Source organism: Mustela lutreola, chromosome 1, assembly GCF_030435805.1.
Source record: "Mustela lutreola isolate mMusLut2 chromosome 1, mMusLut2.pri, whole genome shotgun sequence".
Taxonomy (NCBI): Eukaryota; Metazoa; Chordata; class Mammalia; order Carnivora; family Mustelidae; genus Mustela; species Mustela lutreola.
Window position 1 is genome coordinate 35,823,483 of NC_081290.1, and position 20,784 is coordinate 35,844,266.

At 37.8% G+C, this 20,784-nt stretch overlaps 1 protein-coding gene across 5 annotated transcripts in view; it reads right to left on the bottom strand.

Moving 5' to 3' along the window:
- The window catches only part of KLHL5 (kelch like family member 5), an 89,371-nt gene that overhangs the window by 28,802 nt on the left and 39,785 nt on the right, over positions 1-20,784 (bottom strand). For all 5 annotated transcript variants that reach the window (XM_059163386.1, XM_059163402.1, XM_059163380.1 and 2 more), the window contains 2 exons: positions 17,886-18,098; positions 7,152-7,338 (listed from right to left, as the gene is read on the bottom strand). In XM_059163386.1, coding sequence (XP_059019369.1) covers positions 7,152-7,338; positions 17,886-18,098 — 400 coding nt within the window. The remainder of the gene's footprint in view (positions 1-7,151; positions 7,339-17,885; positions 18,099-20,784) is intronic.

Below are 20,784 nucleotides of genomic sequence, written 5' to 3' on the forward strand. Positions count from 1 at the left end.
TATGAAGGTTCCTCAGAAGGTTAAAAATAGAACTACCTTATGAGCCAACAATTGCAGTATTGGGTATTTACCCAAAGAACACAAAAGCACTAATTCGGGGTGCCTGGGTGGCTCGGTTAGTTAAGCGACCGACTCCTGATCTCAGCTCAGGCTTTGATCTCGAGGTCACAAGTTCAAGCCCCATATTGGGCTCCATGCTGGGCATGAAACCTACTTTTTTAAAAAAGGAACTAAGTCAAAGGGATACATGCACACCTATGTTTTTAGCAGCATTATTTATGATAGCCAAGATATGGAAGCAACTCAAATGTCCATGGATTGATGAATGGATAAAGAAGCTGTGGTGTATATATACACAATTAAATACTGCTCAGCCATGAAAAAGAATGAAATCTTGCCATTGTAATGACATGAACAGAGCTAGAGAGTATAATGCTAAGTGAAATAAGTCAGAGAAAGACAAATACCATATGATTTTATTCATATGCGGAATTTAAAAAAAAACAAAACAAATTAACATAATGAGGGAAAAGAAAAGAGAGGAGAGTCAAGAAGCTGACTCTTAACTAGAGAGAACAAATGGATAGTTACCAGAGGGGAGGTGGGTGGGGGATGGGTGAAATAGGGGATGGGGATTAAGGAGTGCACTTGTCATGATGAGCACCGGGTGATTAAAATAAAAACTCAGGTCATGATCCTGGGGTCCCCCACATCAGCAGGGAGCCTGCTCCTCCCCTCTCCCTGTTCCCTCCACCTCGCTTGTGCTCTCTCGCTCTCTCTGTCTTCCAAATAAATTAGATCTTTAAGAAAATTAACTGTATAGAGGGGAAAAATTTTTTTAAAATAAAAACTTAAAATTTTGTAGCAAGTAAAACTACTAACAGTATCAAATGCTACCAAGAGGACCAAGTAAGATGAAGACCACAAAATATTACTAGATTTATCATCACAGAGGTCATTAATAACTTTGTGGAGAGTCCCTTGTCTGAGTGGTTAAGGCATGATGGAGAGGTAAGGGGATAAGAGACAATGAGCAAAGATGATTCTATGAAAGTCTGGCTATTAAAGGGAGGAGAGAGAGCAGATACTAGTTGGGTTGAGAGAGGTTTTGCTTTTTCTGCTTTAAAACTGGATAAAGGGGCACCTGGGTGGCTCAGTTGGTTAAGCATCAGCTCAGGTCATGATCTCAGGGTTCTGGGATAGAGCCCCATATTGGGCTCTCTGCTGAGCAGAGAGTCTGCTCCCCCCCCCCCAACCCCACCTCTCTCTGCCTGCCTCTCTGCCTACTTGTGATCTGTCAAATAAATAAGTAAAATGTTAAAAAAAAAAAAACAAAAACTGGGTAAACTTGAGTTTGCTCACATGCTAATGGGGAGGATTTAGTTGTGAGGAAAGAAGCTAAAGGGGTTCTACTTAACAGCGAGGTTCCTGAAGAGGGAGAAAAGAGCAGTGACAGAACACAGGTGTGGGGCTGGCTTTCCTAGGAGGAGGGAGGAGGCACACATCTACTGCAACCTGGAAGATTAAGAGCACAAGGGCAGATCATGAATTTTGGAAACTATGAGTGTGGGAAGTTTAGGAGTAACTATCTGGTCCTGCCTACATTTTTTTAAGAATTAGGAGACTCCAGGGGTGCCCAGGTGGCTCAGTCAGTTAAACGCCCAACTCTCGGTTTCAGGTCAGGTCATCATCTCACAGTTGTGGGATCTAGCACCACATTGTGCTCTACACTCAGTATGGAGTCTACTTCAGATTCTCTCTCCCTCTCACTCTCTCTTTCAAATAAATAAAGAAAATCTTAAAAAAAAAAAAAAAGGATTAAAGGATTCCAGGAACTCTCTTGTTTTATGAAGTGAAAAAGAAGTGTAAAAGTCCCACCCCTCTAAAAGAACCCAACCTCCATTTAGGAAGTGTTCAATCAGAATCTGTTTTATGTCTCTCATTCTACATTTCTAACACAACATGTAATCAGAGCTATCTTTATAGAAATAAAATCAGGACAAATATTTATTCTAAAGTATTTGTTATAATTAGTTCATCAGAGCACTAATACTATTAATAATCTCCTAAAATTCAGAAAGTTTTGTGATATATATATGTATATACATATATTTTTTTCCTCATATGTTACAGTTTTTATTTTTTTAATTTACCCTACAAAATTCTTTGGTTATGTGGGATAGATTCCAAGTCTTTTTCCATCTCTGTGTTCTTTTTTTTTATGATTTTATTTTTAAGTCATCTCTACACCCATCATGGGGCTTGAACTCACAGCCCTGACATCAAGGGCCAGACTCTTCATGGACCAGGCCAGCCAGGCACCCCACCATCTCTGTATTCTTCACAGCCACAAATAGAGTTCCTTGTATGTAATGTCTGTTCAAAAGTATTTTTTGAGCTTGAATAATCTTTCTTTATAATTTTTAGGTATAATGAGATTTTATTCATACACTCAGATTATTTTATGTAATAGTATACTTTATTCATCACTCTAAATTCGATCTTTAAAAATGTCTTCATTCTGTTAAATAAAAAGCCAATGGTAATCATCTTTCATCACTAATGAGTTTAAGGAATATATTTTTTTCATTTGAAGTTATTTTACTTCCAGTTCACTGAGCAGTATCATAATTCTATGAATTGGTGAGTAAAATTTCCTTAGCCAACATCAAACATAAATTTACTTTTTAACACTCACTTTTCAAATTTTATTCATAACCACTGAATATTTGCATGAGAATGCAAATATATTACTAGAAAGATAATTTAAACAATAGACACAGTATAAATAACTGTAACATGATGATATTACTGAATAAGTCAAAGTATAATCTCTTGTGACATTTTTGCAAAAAAACTGATATTTTTATGGGGTACTTTATATAGTGTTTAATTTAATTTTAATTTGTAAAAAGATTTATTTATTTATTTTCAGGGGGTGCAGAGGAAGAGGGAGAGAGAGAATCCCAAGCAGACTCCCACTTGATCCCCACTCAGGGCTTGATCTCACAACCCTGAGATCATGACCTGAGCCCAAATCAAAAGTCAGACACTTAACCGACTGAGCTACTCAGGCATCCCTATAATATTTAACTTTAAAGGAAGTAATATTGTTATCAAGGCTGTTGAATAATGCCCCCCCAAATCCATGTTTACTCAAAACCTCAGAATATAAACTATTTTGAAAAGGGTTTTGTAGATGTCATTAGTTAAGATGGAAATAAGTTATAGAAAAGTATGTTGGTGTGACCAAACATAATTCTTTTTTTTTTTTTTAAGGATTTTATATATTTATTTGTCAGAAAAAGCGGGGGGTTGGTGCACAAGCAGGGGGAGCACAGGCAGAGGGAGAAGGAGGGTGTCCGCTGAAAAAGGAGCCCGATGCGGGACTTGATTCCAGGACCCTGGCATCATGACCTGAGCCGAAGAGAGATACTTAACTGCCTGAGCCACTCAGGCATCCCATCAAACATAATTCTTAAAAAATATATCTATCCCCAGAGGGGGTGTCTGGTGGCTCAGTGGGTTAAAGCTTCTGCCTTTGGCTCAGGTCATGATCTCAGAGTACTGGGATCTAAGCCCCGCATCAGGCTCTCTCCTCAGCAGAGAGCCTGCTTCCTCCTCTCTCTCTGCCTGCCTTTCTGACTACTTGTGATCTCTGTCAAATAAATAAATAAATAAAATCTTCAAAAAAATATATATCTATATCCCCAAATAACAAATTCCTGATAATTACAAAATTCTATATAAAAGGTTAGAACTTCCCTGACTTATACTAAACAATTAACCTTTAAAAAAGTAAGCATAAATATATTCTTTTCCTTCATGGCTATTAAGAAACATTTGCAGCTTATTTTTGTGCCCTCTACTAAGATATATGGAGGGACCAGGAACCCAGTGATCAGACTGCCATCCAATGAATACAAACTGTCTTCATTACAAAGACTTTGGGTACAAAGTAAGTTAAGGCCAGGGAAGAAAGCTTGAATAGGACAGGCGAGAGAAACTGGCATCTAGGAAAGGCTCAGAAATAAGGTTGGTCAAGTAACAATGGCTAGATCACAGAAAGTCTTGGGAAGTAGAAAAAGGAACTGGCATCTTAGGTGGTGAGAAATGAAGAACGCTATCCTTTTTGAGCAGAGTAGTGCATGTTAAAGAAGAGGTAATGAAGCAGAGGGTGTAGTCTCCCGAGTGAATGCCTGCTTTGAATCCCGATTCCATCACTAATTAGCTGTGTACTCCTGGGGAAGACCGTGAACTCTTCTAAGCACAGGTATCCTAGGGCAATAACAACATTCAGCTCTTAGAGATATTATGAACATGAGATTAAAAATGATAGGGGAAGGGCTTAACGTCATGCCTGGCCCAGAGTAACAACACAAGGAATGCTATTCACACTCAATGGACATGATCAAAAGATGGAGGCTGATAGGAGGCTACCAGGAACTGGAAAGTACCAATGGAAATTTAGAAGAATAAGACCCATTTGAGGGGCCCCTGGGTGGCTCAGTGGGTTAAACCTCTGCTTTTGGCTCAGATCAGGATCTCAGGGTCCTGGGATTGAGCCCCGCATAGGGTTTCTGTTCAGCAGGGAGCCTGCTTCCTCCCCGTCTCTCTGCCTACTTGTGATCTCCCTGTCTCTCTCTGTCAAAAAAATAAATAAAATCTTAAAAAAAAAAAAAAAGACCCATTCCAAAGAAGGCTGGGTGATAGTCAGAAGATAAGATTTGAAAGAAAATATTATTTACTTTGGGTACCCCTTTCTCATGCATGGGGAACTTCCCACGGAACTAAAGAGCTTTGTTGAGAGGCAGGAACCCCATCTCCCATAAAGTTGAAGACAGATACTCATCCTCACTCTCCTTGGAAGTTTTGGGCCCAGGATGGGCCGGCAGCTAGTAAAATAGATACTTGTACCTAGGACTTAAAATCCAAGGCAGGCTTTATAAAGAAGGTGCAGTGGTCATAGTTCCTGCCCATTTCTCCATGGCCTTCCTTCTTGGCCTAAATGAGCTGGAGTTGGTGTCCACTGATGCCACCAAAAAATGATGAATTTCAGTTCCAACCTCCGAGTCTGGGAGACATGTTCATCATTTTTTTTTAAAGATTTTATTTATTTATTTGACAGAGAGAGATCACAAGTAGGCAGATAGGCAGGCAGAGAGAGAGAGAGAGGAGAAAGCAGATTCCCTGCCAAGCAGAGAGCCCGAAGCGGTACTCGATTCCAGGACCCTGAGATCATGACCTGAGCTGAAGGCAGAGACTTAACCCACTGAGCCACCCAAGCGCCCTGGGAGACATGTTCAGAGAAGACCTGAACACACAGAGTTTGAGATGAAAGCTGAACAACAACTAGCTCTTTCATGTAAGCTGAAAATATGAAAATAAAAGCAACACGAGAGTATAAGCAATACAAAAATAACAATTACAGCCTTAAAAAAGAGAGGGAAAGATGGAGAAGAAATGCTGGTAAGGATTACAAAGCTGAGCTCCAGTTCGAGGCATATAGGAAATACTTAGTAAGTATTTGCAGATTGATTACCTGGACTGTGGGGCTCTCCAGACATTTCAAATATTTATACTATAACTCACTAGCTATTTAACTTTACATATTTCTCTACCATTCAGTGATCAAGCCTATATTTAGAACTCAAGTTACTATAAATATATAGTACCATACTATGTTATATGGGATAATATCTACAGCTATCCCTTTGTTACCATGAAGCTAAAAGTTAAATTACAATAAAACTCTTTTGGTGAGAGCACCCATTTTTGTGTTCTTTAAGGATATCATACGGAAAAGAAATCTTTAGATGTGAATAATGCATCGAGGGTTTCATTCCTACAAACAATTCAAGAGATGGCAAAGGACAGCCTCCATTCATATGGCAAATATTTATTGATGCTGTCTATGTCCAAGGCACTGTTCTAGGCTCTGTGATGGACTGTTGAAAAAAACAAGTTTCTTGCTTTCCAGAGCTTACCTAGGGGGGAAGGAAGAAGTAGACAGATCAGGTGCTATGAAGAAACATAAGCAGAGGAATGAGATATAAAGAGGTATGCACAAGATCAGAAAGTGATGGACAGCTCATGACTGGCCAATGGAAGCCTTTTTGGTTAGACTGATGTTTGGAGATCTGAGTGAATAAGTTCTGCTAGGCATTCCAACATTAGGGCAAAGAGCATTCCAGTGAGAAGGAAGAGCTAATGTAATATCCCCAATGTGGGATAATGTTTGGCTTGTTACATGAACAAGGAGGCCAGTGGGGCCAGAACAGAAAGGGTGAGGGAAGAAGTAGAATGAGTTGAGCTCAGAGATGTAGTCCCAACTCAGAGAGGTGCTGTCAGGAGATGGAAGGCTATTAGTACTAGGAATTCAGAGGGAAGGGAGATGAATGTACCCTAAGAGATAACACACAGAGAGCTTCTAGCACACTGCCTGGCACTGAGTAGGAACTATGTATAATGTTTATTACCATTATTGTTGCCATTAGTAACAACTGTTGCAAGAACAGTACAAAGAATTCCCAGGGACCCAAGGCCAAGATTTTCCAAATGTGGATATTTTACATTTGCTTTCAATGTATATGGTATGCATACTCCCCCGAACCCACCGCCATGCCCTTGTACCCTAAATACTTCAGCGTAGCGTTCTCAAAACAAGAAACCCTGTTACGAAACCACACTAGTCATCAAAATCTGGAAACTAACATTTATACAGTGCTGTTATCTAATCTACAGACTTTATTTTGGATCTTATTGTTTGTTCCAATTATGTCCCTTATAGCAGAAGAAATTCAAGATGATGCATTGCCCTGTCTTTATTTGTATCAGTGTGGACTCATGAATACTTCCTGATTTTATAAATGATCACCTTTTATCATCATTATCTATTTTGGTGTTGAAATTATCCCAGATTTGGACAGTAGGGGCCTCTACAAATGGCCTCTTCTGTCCCTTGAACTGTTTGCATCATTCTTTGAGCGCTCCCTTACTTTCTAGCACTACAAGATGTTCTGGATCTACCTTGTATTTTTCCAGTCCTGGAACCAGCCATTTCTCTAAAGAGCTTTTTGGCCATGTGTGTTACTAATTAAAATTCCTCCCACCAACCCCCACGTTCCCTCCCAAAAAAGATTATTTAATACCTTTTGTTGAATCCATTCCTCCAACTGCAAATAACGTTCCAACTGTTGACTTTCTAGGTTTTGTCCGAGGGCTTTGTAACATGGGTCGTCTCTCTGGTAATAAATGGTATTTCATCGCTTCCATAATAAGTTTCTGACATTCTATATCATCCCGAAAAAGTGCATTATTTTCCATGTCTGCCAGGAACTAGAAAAGAATAATGAGTATGTATGCTGAATGAGCAAGAAAATAGTAATTAAAAGAATATATAGTTCACAAATGGAAAGGATCTCATTTAGGGAAAAAACCAATCCAAGACTGGACACCTATTTTTAACTAAAATATGCAATATTTACAATGTACAAGATTTACATTTTAAATTTCATTGAAAAACATAAACTGAAGAGGATAAGTGGTATGCTCTGAAACCTGAGTAATGTTTATCTCTGGATAGTGGAGAAATGGTGCTTCTTAAATAATCTTTTTACTGCTTTTCTATATTGTCTAGGTTTTCTAAACTAAGTCATTTTAACCTTATAAATTAGAAATGATTTTAACTGAAGAAGAGTAATTGTAAGTAGAAGCTGACTAATTAGACTGCATTTACCCAACCTCTCCAAATGGGGCTCAAAGAACAATAGCAGGGGCACCTGGTGACCCCGTGGTTAAGCATCCAACTCTTAATCTTGGCTCAGGTCATGATCTCAGAGTCATGAGATGGAGCCCTGAGATGGGCTCTGTGCTGGGTACGGAGTCTGCTTGAGGTTCTCTCTCTCTCTCTCCCCTGGCCCTTCCCACATCTTCAAACAAACAAACAAACAAACCCGAAACCAGAAAAACAACTTACCAGTTTCTCAAGGAGCAAAGAACACTAAATGGTGATTATCCTACGATAATTTACATACCTTGTGCTTCACTGAATCCCTTTTTAAAAATTTATATAACTTTATGCAAATGAATAGATATGGTTCCACCCGGCCTTTTATTTTTTTTTTAAGATTTTATTTATTTATTTGACAGACAGAGATCACAAGTAGGCAGAGAGGCAGGCAGAGAGAGGAGGAAGCAGGCTCCCCGCTGAGCAGAGAGCCCGACGTGGGGCTCGATCCCAGGACCCTAAGATCATGACCCGAGCCGAAGGCAGAGGCTTTAACCCACTGAGCCACCCAGGCGCCCCTCCACCCTGCCTTTTAAAAGATGATTTTCTTGGGCGCCTGGGTGGCTCAGTGGGTTAAGCCGCTGCCTTCGGCTCAGGTCATGATCTCAGGGTCCTGGGATCGAGTCCCGTATCGGGCTCTCTGCTCAGCAGAGAGCCTGCTTCCCTCTCTCTCTCTCTGCCTGCCTCTCCATCTACTTGTGATTTTTCTCTGTCAAATAAATAAATAAAATCTTTAAAAAAAAATAAAATAAAAGATGATTTTCTTGTCTTATCAGATAAAGGGCTGGTATCCAAAATCTATAGAGAACTTCACAAACTCAACATCCAAAGAACAAATAATCTAATCAAGAAATGGTCAGAAAAGGAATCTGGTAAGAAGTTGGTTGAAAAAAAAAAAAAAAAAAACAAAGGAGAGAATGTGATCAGGCTGGAGACTAGAACAAAGCCATACATTAGATTTAGGGTATATTTTGGTCTGTTAGAACAAACCATATCCCAAAATTTTAAAGAAAGAAAAACTTATATGTATACAAAAAATAAGAAATGGGCAGAAGACATGAACAGATATTTCTCCAAAGATGACACACAAATGGCCAAAAGACACATGAAAAAATGCTCAACATCACGTATCAGGGAAATATAAAGCAAAACCACAATAAGATTACCACCTCACACACTGGTCAAAATGGCTAAAATTAACAAGTCAGGAAATGACAAATGTTGGTGAGGATGCTGAGAAAGGGGAACTCCTACATGGTTGGTGGGAATGCAAGTTGGTGCAGTCACTCAGGAAAACAGTATGGAGGTTCCTCAAAATTTGAAAATAGAGTTACCCTCTGACCCAGCAACTGCACTACTAGATATTTACCTCTACAAATGTAGTGATCTGAAGGGGAACCTGCATCCCAATGTTTATAGCGACAATGTCCATAATAGCCAAACAATGGAAAGAGCACAGATATCCATCAACAAATGAATGCATAAAGAAGAGGTGGTATATAAATACAATGGAATACTACTCAGCCATCAAAAAAATGAAGTCTTATCTTCTGCAATGATGCGGATGGAACTAGAGGGTGTTATGCTTAGAGAAATAAGTCAATCAGAGAAAGCCTATTATTATATGCTCTCCTTCTTATGAGGAATTTACGAAACAAAACAGAGGATCATAGGGAAAGAGAGGGAAAAATAAAACAAGACAAAATCAGAGAGGGAGACAAACCATAAGCAACTCTTAATGATAGGAAACAAACCTAGGGTTCCGGGAGGGGAAGGGGGTGGTGGGATGGGGTAACTGGGTGATGGACATTAAGGAGGGCATATGATGGAATAAACACTGGGTATTAAATAAGACTGATGAATCACTGAACTCTAGCTCTGAAACTAATAATACATTATGTTAATTAACTGACTTTAAATTAAAAATAGCAAAAAAATTAAAAATGAATTTCTTTTCATTTTGTGCTTGTTTCTCCTTTCCCCTCCCTACCTCTTTTTGCTGTATTTTTTTTATTCAGCCTGTTGATCTATGTGAACTTAATTTTTAAATAGCGTATGAGCTGAGGAATATTTTATTTTTTGAAAGATTTTATTTATTTACTAGAGAGTGAGCAAGAGAGAGAGAGAGCACAAGCAGGGGAGAGGGAGAAGCAGGCTTCCTGCTCAGCAGGACTGAGCAAAGAGTCCAGTGTAAGACTCGATCCCAGAATCTCAGTACCATGACCTGACCTGAAGGGAGATGCTTAACCAATTGAGCCACCCAGGCATCCCAGCATATTCTGATTTCTTCATAGAAATCTACCCTTACTGTTCATTTTCATAGATTTCTTGGCTATTCTTGAATCTTTAATTCCCCTACAATATAAAGATAAATTTATCTAATTCCCCTTCACCAACTTGATCCTATTGGAATGCTAATATGAACTGCATTATTGAAAGAATTTACATTTTATGATATTAAGTTTTTTCAGGCAGCCTTTCTATTTATTGTATACCTTTTTCATACACGTGATAAGCCTTTTTAAAAAATTAAATATACACATTTAATACAGATCTTAAACATTTTATTATTTTTGTTGCTGTTGGAAATGGATCTTTATTTTCATTTTGCATATATTTTACTGGAGAGAAAAATCTTTTGATTGTTGTAACTTATAATCTACTATTTTACTATATTCCCTTATAAAACTATAGTTATTAGGCATACAATTTTAATCACAACCAAACAGGGACAGTGGACATCACTTTCTAACGTTTATGTCAATTGCTTCATTTTTATTTTATTATTACAATTGCTGTAATATACAAAGCAATGGTAAATAACTAGGATGACACAGAGTTCCTGTTTCTGGTTTGACATGATATGGTTTTAGTGTTCGACTAGGATGAAAGCCGCTATAGCATTTAATAACCCATCTTTATTATATTTGGGCTCTTTTCTTTTCTCCCTCTTTTAATTCAGAGTTTTAAACTAAGAATGGTGAAAAACACATTTTTCCCAAATGCCTTTTATACACCTTGTGATATGATCATATGGCTTTTTCTCTTTTAAGTTACTGATATAATAATTATCTTGACAGATTTCTTGATAATCATTCTTCCTGGAAAAAAAGGTTCCTGGTCATAGTGGACCATTCTTTTTGATACACTGCAGGATCCTATTTGATAATATAAGGTATATCTTACAGATCATCCAATTCGCCATTTGAAGTACAGAATTCATTGGTTTTTAGCAAATTCGCCAGGTTGTGCAACCATTACCATAAAGAGCTTTGGGACATTTTCGTCACCCCACCTACCTCTCACATGCACTTTGCTGTTTGATCTCTGTTCCCATCTCCTGTTCCATGGGTTTATCTGTCTATACATATTCATTAGCCTTTTTTTTTAATGTTTTCTATAAAGTCATACAACATGTGGTCTTTTGTGTCTTGCTTTTTTCCCTTAGTGTGTTTTATGAGGTTCATCCATGTGTAGCATGTATCAGTACTTCATTTCTCTTATAAAACATTTTTTTTGTTGTAGTTGGCACGCCAGTTTCCATTAGTTTCAGGTGTACAAGATAGTGATTCGACAACTACAGGTTATGCTATGCTCGCCACAAGTGTTCGCACACTGTCACTGTACAACACTATTACGACAACACTGACTATATTCCCTATGCTGTCATATATGCTTCTACACCCACGATTTATTTATCCCATTCCAGAAGCCTGTCTCTGCCACTCCCCTTCATCCATTTTGCCCATCCCTCATCCCACTGATCTGGCAACCACCAGTTTGTTCTCTGGGTTTATGGCTATTTCTTTTTGTTTTGTTTTTAGACTCAATATGTAAGTTAAATCAACGGTATTTTTCTTTCTCCGTCTGACTTCTTTCACTTAGCACAATACCTTCTAGGACTATCCATGTTGGCACAAATGGCAAGATCTCATCCATTTTTATGGCTGAATAATATTCCTCTGTGTGTGTGTGTGTGTGTGTACACACCACATATTCTTTATCCATTCATTAGTGATGGACACACGGGTTGCATCATTATCTTAGTTATTGTAAATAATGCTGCAAGACAAACAGGTGTATGTATCTTTTTTAATCAGTGTTGGTTTTCTTTGGGTAAATACCCAGTAGTGGAATTATTGGATCATACAGTACTTCTATTTTTAATGTTTTGAAGAACCTCCATACTGTTTCCCACAGCGGCTACGCCAAGTTATATTCCCACAATGCACAAGGGTTCCTTGCAAATTCATTTCTTTTTATTGCTAAATAATATTCCATTTATGGAACCACATTTGGTCTATCTGTTCACAGCTGATGGACACAGATTATTTCCACGTTTTGGCTATTACAAATAAAGCTGCTAAGAACACTTGCATGCAAGTCCTTATGTCGATAAATGTTTTCACTTCTCTTGAGTAGATACCTAGAAATAGAATTGCTGGGTCATATGGTAAATACATGTTAACTTTTTAAGCAACTGCCAAACTGTTTCCCAAGTAGCTGCATCATTTAATGTTCCCACCGGCAACATATGAGGGTTCCCGTTCCCCCACATTCTCACGAACAATTGTTATGATCTCCTTCTATTTTAGCCATTTAAATGGGTGGGGAATGCAGTTTTACTTGGCAAATGCAAAGGAGTAATAATTTTGAGAATATGTTCACATTTTGACAATGGAAGAGTCTCTAAACAAAAGTCGCTATAAAGAAGGGTTTGTGGCATTTGGAAACTGAGAGCAGCATGTTAACAGCAAAAAAGCCAAATTAAGACATAAGTCTCAGGACCTATGCCAGGGTATAAATTATGATATTAATTATTCCATATTTTTTCTATGCACACAAAGTATAGTTATACTTGTTACAGAAACCGTAACCGAATAATGCACTGAGTTGGCTCATTATGATTGATCTTAATGTTTATATTACTTCCATTATATCTAATTACTTTAGTCCTTTCTAAATAAAAATAAATGTGAAAAATTACAGAAACTAAAGTCTTAGGAGACTTAATAGTTATTGCAATTTGAAGTAAAATAGATTCTTTTTTAAAAAAAATTTTATTTATTTATTTGAGAGAGAGAGAGATTAAGAGAATGAGTGGGAGGAGGAGCAGAAGGAGAAACAGACTCCCCGGTGAGAAGGGAGCCTGATGGAGGACTCGATCCCAGGACCCCGGGATCATGACCTGAGCCGAAGGCAGACACTTAACTGACTGAGCCACCCAGGCGCCCTGAAGTAAAGGATATTCTTAAACATGTTAACAGTCTTTATACATTATGAATAAATGAGATTAATCATATTTAAGTAGAGAGATGAGAGTAATAGAAGGGAATATAAAGCCATCAATCCATATCAGATTAATCAAATAGAAAGTACCAGAAATAATTCAGAAAATCATTCAGAAGGCAATGAAAGAGAACTAAAAATTATAGACTCTTGGATATTCTGCCTTTTAGATGAACACGGTATGTCTTCTCTGCCATTAGGTAATGACAAATTACTTAAATGAAGGCTTTTAAATAAAGAAGAAACATTTTCAATGTGTACATTTTTATCTTCAGTCACATACTTAATCTCCATATGACTATTTCTCTAAAACTGCCCCCTCCAATACTTCTTAAAGTAAAAGATAGAATGTGAATAATTTCTGAATTCTGTAGGCTTTAAAAATGTTTTGGTATCAAAAACATGCACATTAAAAGAAAAGTAAAGGTAAATCCTGGCTCATTTTACATTTTTGACTTTCAGTAGAAAACAGTAATGGGAATTAAGCACAGAATAGTGAAGACCAAGATAGTTAAAATACAAGCTAACCATTGGGACCTTTAAGAATTTAGGTGGTGGGGCGCCTGGGTGGCTCAGTGGGTTAAAGCCTCTGCTTTTGGCTCAGGTCATGGTCCCAGGGTCCTGGGATCCAGCCTTGAATCGAATCGGGCTCTCTGCTCAGCAGGGATCCTGCTTCCCTCTCTCTCTGCCTGCCTCTCTGCCTACTTGTGATCTCTGTCAAATAAATAAAATCTTTATTAAAAAAAAAAAAGAATTTAGGTGGCAAAATATTTTAAGTAATGTACATCTGTCCTATCCACATTTAACATTCGATCAAATAGAAAAGCCTGTAATGCATTCAAAGGTAAAACAAAAAAACCACAAACATGTATCTTCTGGATTATTCAGAGTTAAAAAAAAAAAAAAGCCACCACAACCAACCACACTAAATGATCAGTTGGTAGAGGATGATAATTACATATATTATTTCTCAGGCCTTTTCAAGGATCTACTGTGGGAGACACTATAATAGATTTACTATATATTTAAGTTGCATCCTTTATAGCTTGACTGAATGGTGTTTCATATTAAGAGAGAAGAGTAAAAGTTCACCGAGGAAGGAACTATTTTGCAAAAGTGGATTTTTAAAAAAATTTTTATTTATAATTTTTAAGAATTTTAACATTCAGTGTTATGTTAGTTTCAGGTGTACAATATAGTGATTTGACAATTCTATACAGTACTCAGTGCTCATCGTGATAATAGGTGTATTCCTAATCCCCTTCACCTATTTACAAATATAAGTTCTTTAGGTAACTGGACCTGATGGCCAGTTCATATTAGTCACTTGTTATTTGATACCCACTGGACAATTTAAATAATTGTCACATTTTCCTACGTTTTACAATAAAAATGTCCAGAATAAAACCCAATGTTTTATTGATTTGGGTCTACTTCTACACTTCATCACTTGATAACTATCATTTTGCAAAATTGCCTTTCACTTTTACCAAGGAAAGAAAAAAAAGCAAGGAAAGAAAAAACAAACACTCCTACTAGTATCTCTAAGTGTCACAATAGTGCAACATGTTATTATCTTTGCAGAAAAGAAAAACATGGCTCAGAGAGGTTAAGTGACTTATTTGAATCATACAGGGAATGTGACATCAGTCACAAGACATCGGTCCCCACTACTCAAACGTGAGTGTGCTTCAAATCCACTTACAGGCACATTATTTTTTTTTAAATTTCAGTTTCTTTTTTCAGTGTTCAAGTTCACAGCACTTGCAGGGATATTAAAGTCCAATCTGCTAGGCCCCACCACCAGAGGCTCAGATCCTATAGCTGTAAAATCTGTATATTAAATAACTTTCCAGGTGGTGCAAATCCTAGAGTTGGGAACCACACTTTGAGAATAAATGGGCTAATCCAGGGGATCTTCTGTCCTTAACTGTCTTCTCTGTCATATCTGCTGCTGTTAGAATTTCCTCCTCCTTGAACATGGAATCTTTTTTTAAGAGCACCCGAGTTATTTAGGCAGGGTTAACTACCACTAATTACTACTACCCATGGTGCCCTTGTGTTCTCTTTGGGCCATGTCATTCTCTTCCTTTTGGCTGTGACAACCTAAACAAGAAATTTTCAAAACTTCCTAGGCTCCGAGAGGATTAAAGGTACCAAGAAGCTCTGGGAACATGATTCTTCCATTTTTTTCCCCTCTTGAAACAGAGCTCTTCCTCCTGTATTCTTTGCCTTATTTGACAGCACAAATCAGAATCATTCAGGATCCCTCTTATTTTGGTACCCCACACCTTCCAATCGGTCATGACGGTGCATCTCTTCTACTTCCTAAATAGCTCTTGAGCCTGGCAATTTCTCACTGCCCAAGAGCACCTAATTCACTTGTCTGAATCCAACAGTCTTCCTAATGGATTTCTACCTGGACCGCTCCAATCCAGTCTCCGCAACGCAGAGAATCTTCCTAAATAAAAGGATAATTTTATTATTATCCTTTTCCTATAATTTCCAGAGTATGACATATTTGCTCAAGACTCCATAACCAGATACAACCTCCCGTTTCTCCTGGGCTCTCATGGCCCCTCTGCTGGGTAGCTACTCAGGATGGAGACCGAGGAACACTTGAGAAAGTTCTCCCAGCTTCCCCACCATGAGCCCAGGCAGGCTACTCCAGTTACTTTCATGTCATGTTCCTATACCTATCACAGCCTTCCTCTCATTATTTTGTCATCACAAATTTATTTTTTAATATATTTCTTCCTCCACTTAATATACCTCCCCTGACCCAGCAATTTTACACAGAGTATGTTCAGGAGGCTGACTGGTTCAGTGAAAAAGGCACAGAACTTAACTTGGGTTCAAGTTCTCCCTCTGTCTCTTACTAGCTCTCCAAGGTTAGCCAAGAAACAAAGGCAAATAAAACTACAGTGCAGAAAGGCAGAAATTTAGAAAATCGTTTTTGGATCTTAAGTATATGGTTTTACTTTTTTGGTCTGTTACTTCCTTTGTACAACAGGCTAAATGATCACCTTTCAACTCTAAGATCTTATGGTTGTGATCATTAGCTATATCCTGGATAACAGAAATGCTGAACATCTCTCGGAACCATGCAAATACAGTATCACAAATATATGAAACTGCAGGACTGAAGTCAGTCATCACGTTACTTAATCACACAGATTCTTTTCAAAGTCTACTAGGATTTTTCAGATTTTATTTGCTTTAACCTAGAAAAGGATAAGAAAGAAACATCTGCCAAGTACCCATAAAACGTAACCTTCTTAAATCTGATTTTAAGGGAAACGTTTTACAGCGTTATTCTTCCTGAATTGTCAACAGTTTATGCAACAGTTTATGCAACAGTTTCACTTCTATGAATTCACATAACATTCTACCTCTGAAGCGGACGTCTTTCTTCTAAAGCATCAGCACTTACTCTGTAAGGTAGAGAACGCACAGTAGCTTCTGCTAACAACCGCTGGAAATAATACATAATCCTCAAGATAAATACAAAGCAGATAAAATTTATGGCACTTGAACAATGAACATCTGCCCTGAGCAGTCACAGCTCATTCTTTCTTCACTTTCAAGGCCTCTTGCTCTATTCAAGCCTTCGAGCTAAGCAGCAGAGTTAATTATCGATCAGTAGTCTCCCTAAACCACGGGGATATGTTTCCCGACCCTCCATGGATGCCTGAAACCATAAATAGCACTGAACCCCATATAAACCATGTTTTTGTTCCCTCTAATACGTCTCTATGATCAAGTTTAAGTTAAAAGTCAGACACAGTAAGAGAACAGCAAATAATAACAGGAGAGTGAAACTAATGGAAGTTATGAGAATGCAGTCTCTCTAAATATTGAATGGTATGGTACGTGCTTTCCTTCCTCTTGAGATGACCTGAGACGGTAAGACACCTATGGGATGAGATAAAGTGAGGCGAGTGACATAGGCCAGTGATGTATGGAAGGATCCTACTGACCTCCTGAATAGAGGTCGGGAGGACCATCGGCTTTCTGACCTTGGCTGACACCATGGAAGGCAAAACTGCAGAGAAGGGGGGAATGCTCTTCAGCCCAGTTAGAACTGTATAAAGGGGAAATTATGCATGCAAATGTGTTCAGACTGACTGCTTGAATACACTAACCAGGCAGCTTTCAATTCTAAAACAATGCTGATAATCCTACCATGATTATTTGTAGCACATTTGATGGTACAGAGCACTTTTCTCATCTTCATAATAATCTCATCTTTTGATCATGAGATGGTCAAAGAGGATATTATCTCCACCTGACAGATGAAGAGCCTGGGGTTTATGAATATGTCAAGACACAGAGTGTTAAGATGTCAGAGCTGGAACACTTACCATGCCTCAGTTTATAAATCACCAGAATCCAGCATTCAGTGAGTACTTAATAAACATGTAGCAAATGAATTAATCTAAATTAATTTAAATTTTCTGTCCACTGCTACTTTCACCCATGGCTTTACTAATTCTTCAGCTGCTAGGATAGGTTTGTAAACTGAATCAAATAAAATTAAGAACCCCTAAGCGATCACGTTATAATGCAATTTAGGCAGCCAGAACTTCTGGGTCAAAAGCACAAGCAGAAATATTTTCTAGTTAAGTATCTTTTCACTTACACACTTCATAGGATATGTAAAAGAATCTTATCTGGTAGAAGAGCCAAAGGGAAAAAAAGGGATAAAACGTATAGACATGTAATATTAACATGATTAGTATAAAATCAATACCCAAACGTTGTTGAAATTAGGATACTGATTTTAAATAATCAAAAAACAGTTTACCTGCGGCGCGAGAAGAGGTAGCCTAATATAAGCCAAAAGTTTACTGAGATCTTTCCGTCTCTGTTCCAAATCATGACGGACCCAAGTAAGAAGAGCATTCAATATTGTCTCCTCGTTAGGAATGTTCATGTCATCACTCGCCAAGAGCTTTGCGATTTCACTGGCTGGTAATAATACAAATTCCTGGTTTCGAATTACTTCCATGAAATGTTCCTAGAGGGGAAAAATTGCACATTTCAACAATATTGCTCCTTCTGTCCATCAGTTTGTTTAAGAGAAAATAAACATTTTTGGATTAGATGCCAAAACACAGTTTATACTTGAAAGCTTCCCTACAATAGCATTACTATTTACCAGGAAAGAAGCACAATATAAAATAACATTTAAGCTGCTATTATGTTGTTACACTGTAAGTCTCCATAGCAGTAGAATTAAATATTTTATCATTTGGTACATGTTACGTTTTAAAAATATTTATTTATTTATTTATTTTAAATAATTTTTTAAAAAGATTTTTATTTATTTATTTGACAGACAGAGATCACAAGTAGGCAGAGGAAATAGGCAGAGAGAGAGGAGGAAGCAGGCTCCCCGTGGAGCAGAGAGCCTGATCTGGGGTTCGATCCCAGGACCCTGAGATCATGACCTGAGCCAATATTGAGAACTGGCTACTTAACTGACTGTGACACGCAAGGGCCTCTACCATTTGCTACACTTTAAACATGGATCTGGGATTCTTAGGCTTTGCTTTACTCGAGATAGGGAATAGTTCTGGTAAGTCTTTTGAGAGGTAGAGAGTAGAAAAAAATGAATGAGACTCTGAGATGCAGGATAGTCTAACATCCAAGTTAGGTTATATTTGTGGTTGTAGAAGAATTTGGCTTATGTCCAGCCAGATCCCTGGGTGAGCTGGAAAGTTCTTTCTCTTATCCAGAAATGGCTGCTAGGTGGCTGGGTTTCCCAAGACCGACCTGGACCACAGAAGCCTTCTCAGACTGCCCAGGGAAGACTACATATCCTTAGGGCTATTCTGGCTCTGATTGGCCTTCAAGAGTGTTTTAATGTAATTCACGAGACCACCCAGGATTTTAGGTCTATTTTAAAAACTACAAATCTGATTTATGTATAACGTCCTTTTGGTCTCAGAGAAAAAGAGCCAAAGCAGAAGTGTTGACATCGAAGGCACTGGGACTCCAGAACCGTGGACTGAAGATAATTCAGTTGCAACTACATACTAGAATCAGGCTCCTTTTAATTTGAAATGGAAACAGAAATGACTTCAGCTGGGACATAATGACCTTTACTAGGATATTATGCTGAACAGCCTGAAGAGATGGGAAATTTACTATCTGATGTGCAAAGTTACAAGTCTTAATGCATGGACTGTTTACTTAGCTATAATATAAATGCAAATGCTACGCATATTGTCCCTTAATGTTTTTCTTACACTTCCTAGTGTGCTGGGGCTGTCTCAGCAAACATGGTTTTAGTGAAATAGGTAGGGCCATTGAAATTAGATCCAGAGATAAGGATTACCAGCAACCATCTTCTATATTAAAATGAGAATTATAGGTTCCATATAGCTTGCAGTAACCCAAATTAGGTACTGATCTAAAATCTATCTTGGGTTGACATTCCTTTCTTAGCAATTCTTAACAGGAAACCATGCATGAATAATTAACTAAATTCAATTGCTTCAATTCATCATGATTTGTTAAAGATGCCCAAATGTATCTATTTTAAATGATGGATTATCATTTTCAGAAATATATTTTAATAAAACCTCGATGTTGGCTTCATGTAAACCGTTCTACTCAATCGTATACTGATATTATAAAACGGGCTGGTAACACATTGTAAGAGCTATAAAAATGTTGAAGTTCTCAACCCAGTTATCCTACTAGCAGTTTAATCCTTAATAAATAATTCACAAGAGGAAAAAGAAAGCTGATGCTTCTCTAATGATGCTTCTCTGTATTATTATTTATAATAGTACAAAATGGGAATTAGCCTAAAGGTCCAGCTATAGGGGGCTGTAATTCAATGGGCTATTAAGCAGGCATTAAAAATTTCAAAAACAAAGATCACATAGATACATGGAAATAGATTTATTACATAACGTTAGGTAAGATTAATACACACTTCTAATTGCTCAAAGGTAGAGTACAGGAGAATCAACATTTAAGGCATTTAAGGCATACTGACAGAACTTTTGCGTTGCTTTCAAATGGTATTAATGGCATTACCAATGCCATGGTATTAGTTCATCAAGGAGAAAAGGACTATTATATATTATTATTTATTTGTTGATTTTCTATTTCAGAACCATGCCCCTTCCATTTTAGGACAATTCACTTTAAGTGAAAAATCGAGGCTCAACAACTTACAGAAAGACTACTGACCTCAAGGTTAAACACAAAGTGCTTTTCAAAAGTATTATTTGGTTTTATAGCAGGTATTTTAGCAAAGTTCAGTGTTTTTTCTAGGTCGAGAAACAAAATTCAAAAATTTAAAATTAAATGCCTATATTTATTTCACAAATCCATGCTGCCATTAAATACTTGTAATGACACACCCAGTGTTAGGTTTTGGTAGAGGTTAAAAGACTCGTGCCAGCTCACATTCAGTGGCAGTCAGAGTGAGAACAAGTTTCCAGATTTCCGGATTACAAGGAAGAACTCCTCATCCTGTCCCACCTGTGTTCCTAGAGGTGGAGTGAACATTCCTAGCACGTGTACCATTTACTGATTGTGACAACTGAATTCACTATGTGGCATGATGCTTACTTCAGATTTTTTAAAAAAGATTTTATTTATTTATTTGACAGGGAAAGATCACAAGTAGGCAGAGAGGCAGGCAGAGAGAGAGAAAGAGGGAAGCAGACTCCCTGCTTCAGCAG